The sequence below is a fragment of the Xyrauchen texanus genome, chromosome 26 (assembly GCF_025860055.1).
Source record: "Xyrauchen texanus isolate HMW12.3.18 chromosome 26, RBS_HiC_50CHRs, whole genome shotgun sequence".
Taxonomy (NCBI): domain Eukaryota; kingdom Metazoa; phylum Chordata; class Actinopteri; order Cypriniformes; family Catostomidae; genus Xyrauchen; species Xyrauchen texanus.
The window spans coordinates 7722892-7730649 of record NC_068301.1 but is presented as its reverse complement, the minus strand read 5'-3'; the positions used below and the strand labels follow the sequence as shown (position 1 = coordinate 7730649).

General features: G+C 37.8%; 1 protein-coding gene across 1 annotated transcript in view; it reads left to right on the top strand.

Moving 5' to 3' along the window:
- The window catches only part of LOC127619457 (ubiquitin carboxyl-terminal hydrolase MINDY-1-like), an 8725-nt gene extending 1276 nt beyond the window's left edge, over positions 1-7449 (top strand). Inside the window, exons 2-5 of the mRNA XM_052092313.1 lie at positions 787-929; positions 1347-1538; positions 1793-1945; positions 6044-7449. Of these exons, the coding sequence (XP_051948273.1) occupies positions 787-929; positions 1347-1538; positions 1793-1945; positions 6044-6124 (569 nt within the window). The 3' untranslated portion in view covers positions 6125-7449. The remainder of the gene's footprint in view (positions 1-786; positions 930-1346; positions 1539-1792; positions 1946-6043) is intronic.
- Positions 7450-7758: the final 309 nt, after the last annotated feature.

Sequence of the window (7758 nt, the reverse complement as noted above, 5' to 3'; positions counted from 1 at the left end):
TCTATGGAAAGCATTAAACAGGCATGGTGTCCATGGCGTTACACCACAAAAGAAGCTGCTGCTTTCCAACAAAAACATTGCTGCGTGCCTGATGTTTGCCAAAGACCACCTCGTCACTCAACAACGCTACTGGGTACATTTTTGTGGACTGATTTGCAGAAAAGTGAATTCCCAAGTTTATCAAAATATCCTACAGGATAATGTTGGGTTATGCAGCAGGACAATGACCCTTGACATCAAAGTAAATCCATTACAGAATGGCTTCAAAAAAAGAAAATCCACCTTTTGGAGTGTCCCAGTCAGAGCCCAGACCTTAACCCAACAGAGATCCTGTGGAATGACCTCAAGAGAGCCATTCACACCAGACATCCTAAAAATATAGCTGAGCTGAAGCAGTTCCTTCAGGAACAATGGTCCAAAAAATTCTGAACGTTGTGCCGGTCTAATACGCAGCTACCGAAGACACTTGGTTGAGGTTATTGCTGCCAAAGGAGGATTGACCAATTATTAAACCCACTTACTTTTCCACTGCACTGTGCATGTTTAAGGGGGTGTTCAAGAAAAACATGAAAGATTACAATTGTTTGTGTTTTTCTATGCCCTTGATGAAGATGATGACATATTATATGACCAATTAATGCAGAAAACCAGCTAATACCAAAGGGATCACATACTTTCCCTTACCACTGCATATTAGTGTTTGAAATTACACAGTGTTTGAACTTCTGTGTTGTACTAATGCCTGAATGCAAGTCATTATCTCTCATAATCTCTTTATGTTGACAGGTTTGATAGCAGAGCAGTTTTTGGAGTCCACAGCAACCCAGCTGTCATATCACGGCCTGTGTGAGCTCAACACAACAGCCAAAGAGGGCGAGCTGTCTGTGTTTTTCAGAAACAATCACTTCAGCACCATGATAAAGCACAAGGTGTTTACCAGCCTCCCACGCCAACACTCTCTATTGTCCTAAGCTGATTATAACGGTCCCTGTGCCGTCAAGCCAAACCACCCCCAAAAATGGAGAACATGTATAGACACAGTTATACCAATAGAACAAGCTAATTATTATTTAGTGTTTTTGCCCTCAGGTTCAATATTATTTCATAATAATTGCACTTTGTAAGGGTTTGTGTGAATTGCAAGGAAAAAGTAAGGAGCATTATAATGTGTTTCTTGAGTTTATAATAAGCATTTTACAGTTCAGCAGGGTTAAAGTTTTTCCTTTACAGGACAATTTATTGGAAATAATGACAAGTGCACTTCAATTTTCAGTGTCTTTCTAGCTCATATTCATACATTTGACCTGCTGATCAGTGGTCTTTGTGTTCATTGTGGGAAATTGTAGGGCCACCTCTACATACTGGTCACAGATCAGGGTTTCCTGCAGGAGGAGAGTGTGGTGTGGGAGAGTCTTCACAATGTGGAAGGGGATGGAAACTTCTGTGACTCAGACTTCAGATTGTGTCACCCATCCCAGAAATCCTCAGCAGCCAGCCAACCCACTGCTCAGCAACAGCAGCAAATGCAGATCGACCAGGTGACTTGAGATGCTCCTTATTACTTATTTGTTTTCTTAAAGGCAGTAATAATAGCAAAAGACAATAAATCAATATTAGTACTTAAAGTAGATAATTTTAGGCCCAATTCATTTTGTAGTATATGTGTTTTTTACTTGGCTCTGATCAAGAATATTCATGGTTAGAACATAGCTTTGGTATATGTCTAAAAAATGTTTTTTTGACCTCAATCTTGTTGTCTTTTCATTGTTCAATGTGTCGTCTGTAATTTCAGGACTATCTGGTGGCGATGTCCCTGCAGCAGGAGCAGGGTGAAGCTCCTGGACCCTTGAGTGATCTGGAGCTGGCCAGACAACTGCAGCAGGAGGAATACCAGCAACCACAGCAACAACAACAACAACAGCAGCAGCAACCCTCAGCAGGACAGGTACTTTCTTCTCACCTTAGGATCTCCAATAGAAGCTGATGGCATTGTACTTGAAACATTAGGGGCTAGCTACTGTATTTAATAATTTCTTTCATGAATGTCTGTAATTGTGCCTGCTTATGTCAGCTTGAAAATTACCATTCATGAACATGTCTATCTTGGTATGTTTAATGGTTGCTGGTTAGTACTTTACACTGGCAAAACATATTGCAGAGACTGGGATTCAGGAAGAGGAAAAATAATAGTATTGAAAACTGGAAAAAATAAATGAAAGAATTCTAAAAAGAAATGGGGATTGACCCACATTTTGTTTGTAAAGCTAAAAGACAATGTGAAATTAACGTTCACCCTACTTTTGTTTTTCATTTTTGAGTTTTAAAGTGCTGATATTTGACTATATATACTTCAAGTAACATTAAACGTTTTCAAAGTCTAAGTGGGAGCAGGGGTAAAAATTTCATCAAAATGTTGGGGGGACAATAAACATAACAATGCTCAAGAGCAATTTTTGAAGGGGACACCAAGGAGTTTTTTGTTGTTGTCCCGTTTGCATTTGTATTATTTTATTTCTTAAACAATTATTTTAAGAATATATCATTATATTATTTACAATACACATATTTTAATGATATTTTAGGGGGGGCAACCCTCAGATAGGGGGGGTCCCGACCCCCCCCCGCGCGATTTCCGCCTATGAGTGGGAGGTTAACTAATTGGAATAACTAGTCACCACATAGGTTGCATTTTCATTGCAATGGGCATTACATCTCTAAACTCATCCTACAAAGACTGTTGCTATCCACTTTGCGACAGCAATAGTGAAGCCACGTTCACGATTCGCATCAGGACGTCAATGCCGGCATCAAGTGCCACTTTGAACTCAATAATGCTCTGTATTTTTGTGATAGTTAAGACATGAGGTGCTTCTTTGGTAATTAAATTGCACCTTACAGAGGCTGCAAAGTACTTTGATTTTTGTCAAAAGTCCCATCTGAGCTTGTTTTGTAGAGCAAATAGCGTTAAGAGTTCCTTTCTCCATCATTCTGCCAAATACATACATTTTTATCACTGAATTACTGCTCTGTGTGTTTGTGGTGTGTGTCAGTGTAATGACTCTGGGCGGACACATTGCAAAGTTTCTGCCCTTCCAACCAGTGTATACGCTGGTTTCTGCTTTATTATCAGTAAATTCGTTAATTGCAATAATAAAAAAATAACGCTTTAAATATATTGTATTACTTGCATGCATTAATCCGTTAACTTTGACTGCTCCAGTTTTTTTTTCTAATAAATGTCCCTGGACTTATTGATCACGATACAGTGTTGGGTGTGATCTGATTACAAAGTAATTAGTTACTGTAGTCTACTTACTTTTTTAAGTAAAAAAAGTAGTGTAACAGATCCAATTTAAATTCTTGTAATTAGATTACAGTTACTGACTTTCAATCAACTTAATTAATTTTAAGTACATTACTTGGGTTACACACATTCCAAAAATCCTTTTATCCATGTAGAATAAGTTTAAAACATTGTTCATGTCTACATCTGTTTGTATTTTTATGACAGATGAAGGGACACTGATAATGAACAAGGAGGTAATAAAGAAATTATTTTGAATTTGTTTAGCGTAAAAACAAATTGTGAAAATTGTTTTAGAATGTAACTTAAAAATCAAGTGTTTTGTAATGTGATCTCTTTTTTAGTAATCAGAAAAGTAATCAAATGATGATTTTAGAAAAGTAATTAGTAATGTGTAGAGGATCAACCTTCCATTTTTGATTTCTTACCCATTACTGACGATTCTTGATCATGGCATTTTAAATGAAAAAATAAATAAAAATAAATGTTTCCATAATCTTTCATCGAAACGTGAAAAAAGAAATTCTTCCAATTAAATTACTCCCATCCAATCGATTCCCCATATATAAGACCATGTCACACTCTACATCATATTTCCTTACAAATACAGTTGATGTAACACAGACTCAGGTAAGTTGGGATCCATAAGCAGTTTATTAATTGAACTCACAGATATGAACAGGCAATGGTCAAGCAATGGGGAAGCAGGGCACTTGTAGGCAGGCTGAGAGCGTAGTGAGGCAGACAGAACGTCAGGGCAGGCAGCAAGTGGCAATACGTAGAGGCGGGCAAGAGTTCAGGTAGGTAGGCAGCAATCAATCGTAGTCAGAAGGGAGAGCAAGGTCGGAAAGCAGATAATCAACAGGGATAGTAACTAGAACGCTCAGTAGAGTAGTCGGGACTAACAAGACTTCGCAGTGAGTGTGAGACTGCGTGTAGCTTAAATAGAGGGAGATGAATGGAGATCAGCTGTGGATTAATTAAGCCCGGTATGTGGGTAATTAGAACTCAGGTGAATCGGATCTCCGGTGGCCGATCGAGGAGGCGCCTTCGTGGGCGTTTGTGACAGTTGAAGTCATTAAAACTAATTTTTTAACCACTCCACAGATTTCATATTAGCAAAATACAGTTTTGGCAAGTCGTTTAGGACATCAACTTTGTGCATGACACCAGTAATTTTCCAACAATTGTTTACAGACAGATTGTTTCACATTTAATTTACTATATTACAATTTCAGTGGGTCACAAGTTTACATACACCAAGTTAACTGTGTCTTTATGCAGCTTGGAAAATTCCAGGCAATTAGCCAATTAGCTTCTGATAGGAGGTGTACCTGTGGATGTATTTTAAGGCCTACCTTCAAACTCAGTGCCTCTTTGCTTGACATCCTGGGAAAATCAAAAGTAATAAGCCAAGACCAGTTCATCATTGGGAGCAATTTTCAAATGCCTGAGGTACTACATTCATCTGTGCAAACAGTAGTACGCAAGTATAAACATCATGAGACCAAGCAGCCGTCATACTGCTCAGGAAGTAGACACATTCTGTCTTCTAGAGATTAACATAGTTTGGTGCGAAAACAGTGGAAACAGGTAGACAAGTATCTATATCCACAGTAAAATTAGTCCTATATCGACATAACCTGAAAGACTGCTCAGCATGGAAGAAGCCACTGCTCCAAAACCGCCATAAAAAAGCCAGACTACAGTTTGGAAGTGCACATGGGGACAAAGATCTTACTTTTTGGAGAGATCTCCTCTGGTCTTATGATAAAAACAAATGGAACTGTTTGCCCATAATGATCATCATTATGTTTGGAGGAAAAAGGGTCTTGCAAGCTGAAGAACACCATCCCAACCGTGATGCATGGGGGTGACAGCATCATGTTGTGGGGTGCTTTGCTGCTGGAGGGACTGGTGCACTTCACAAAATAGATGGCATCATGAGGAAGGAAAATTATGCAGATATATTGAAGCAACATCTCAAGACATCAGCCAGGAAGTTAAAGCTCTGTTCCAAATGGGCAGTGACCACAAGCATACCTCCAAAATTGTGGCAAAATGGCTTAAGGACAACAAAGTAAAGGTATTTGAGTGGCCATCACAAAGCCCTGACCTCAGTCCGATAGAAACTTTGTGGGCAGAACTGAAAAAGTGTGTGCAAGGAGGCCTCTGACTCAGTTACACCAGTTCTGTCTGGAGGAATGGGCAAAAATTCCAGCTACTTATTGTGAGAATCTTGTGGAAGGCTACCCAAAACATTTGACCCAAGTTAAAAAATGTAAACGCAATGCTATCAAATACTAACAAAGTGTATGTAAACTTCTGACCCACTGGGAATGTGATGAAAGAAATAAAAGCTAGAATAAATCATTCTCTCTACTATTATTCTGACATTTCACATTCTTAAAATGTAGTGATCCTAACTGACCTAAGACAGGGAATGCTTTCTACGATTAAATGTCAGGAATTGTGAAAAACTGAGTATAAATGTATTTGGTTAAGGTGTATGTAAACTTCTGACTTCAACTGTATATGGTCACTTGGAAATCTGTCACATTACAGAATTGAAATGTGTTGTGAATGCTGCCTTTGAAGTAATCATGGGTTTGGTGTAGCAGTTTGAGTGTCAACATATTAAGTTAATATCTTTTGGATGAAACCAAGACATAAATATGTAATAATCTGAGTGATTAAAATTGAACTCAAAAATGCATTCTTGTGTTTATTTTCCTGCAGATGAGAGGCCAGGCCGCGTCTCAGCCTGGAGGACAGAGGCGTCGAGAAAAGAAGGAAGACTCTGATTGTTGCATTCTTTAAATCAGAGGCCACTTGTCACCGTAACCTGACTCTCTTAAGCCAGTTCAGCTTCAGTTAACGTCTTTCTTCTGTACTACTGTTGAAACTAGGGACATTTCTAGCTGACCTGTCGTCCCAATGCCAAGCCTGCCTTTACAGTACAGTTGTCCCTGTTTTTGCCTTTCCTTTAGCCTCATGGTCTGAACTGTTGCTCATCATTGTCTTCTGGACCAAATAAAGGTAGCAGTTGTTTCTAAACACTAATGAGCATTTTTGTGAGTGCTACTAAGGAACTCCTGACTATACCAGGTTGAAGTATTCTATTGGACGATGAAGGACTATAATGGTAAATAATCAGGGATTGTAATAAGACTTTAATATTATACTACAATGCTACTGTCTGAAGTTTATCTGTACAGTTACTTGTCATTATCTTTTCATCTAAAGTGATGTTCAGTACAGAAAGTACACCGTGCTTTGATTTGCTCAGTAAACTATGGGGCTCCGGGGTCCTTTTAAGCTGAGCTAATAAAAGGCACTTCTTCTGTCAATAGATAGTGTGTGGCTTTTGATTTATGAAGAGTTTCTTAATCTGTGTTGACATTTCAATTAAAACATGAATCACCTTAAGTGCAGCATTTTTGTTGCAGACATTTGCACACATTACATACCATTAATCTAATACATTATGTAACATATTAGCTGTAACAAATTGCTTAAATTTGATTAGTGACCTAGAAAACATAAAATGTAGCATTTTATGTCATAAATATTTTTATTCTTTTCAAAAGTTTCTATTTTTATTGCATAATCAGGGTTGGGAATGTTACGTTTAGCAACTATTCTGATACAGATTACAGAATACATGCTGTAAAATTAAATGTGTAACCTATTCTGTTGGATTACTCAAATTTAGTAATGTAATCTAAATACTTTGGATTACTTCTTCAGCACTGGCATCTTTTTTTTAAGGACTTTTAGATATTTTTACAGAAAAACATTTTCATTAAGAATAAGATTTTTGCTGTACATTCTGCTCTAATATCAAAGGTCTTACTAGGGAAAAAAGTTATGCTCCAACGTGCATTTTCATTATAAAATATAATCATATCTGGTAACAGATGCATGTCAAGCCAAGAAATAGCATTTTAGCTTAGCATAAAGCTAAATGTTAACATGACTATTTACACTAGGTTAACTATTTTTGCTGCTCTAAACTTCAAAACTCCACAGTGTACAATGACATCCTTTTATGATCGTATGTGGATTCTGTTCATATAAGGCAGAAAACATATTGTTTGTAGCTTTCTTTATGACGTTAAAAGCTACACTATTAGCCTTTCTTGTAAAATACCCTAACTGCATAAAAACATTGACAAAGCATGTAATTGTGTATTTATTGGATTTATGTTTCATCTGTCAAAGCGTTTCTAACTGTTTTTTTTTTTGTTAAGCTGTAGAAACATTATGTGGCTCCTCTATTATGCGGGTTCACACATCCTCCATGAGCGAGGCGTGAGCAGCTCATTTTCGTTTTGGCACCCATATTAACAGATGAAGCCATTTACACTGCAAGTGTGAATCATGAGGTGACACACCCCAGACGCGGCAGTGAGCGGATAGTTCCCTTATGACTCAGTACACTTGACATTGTG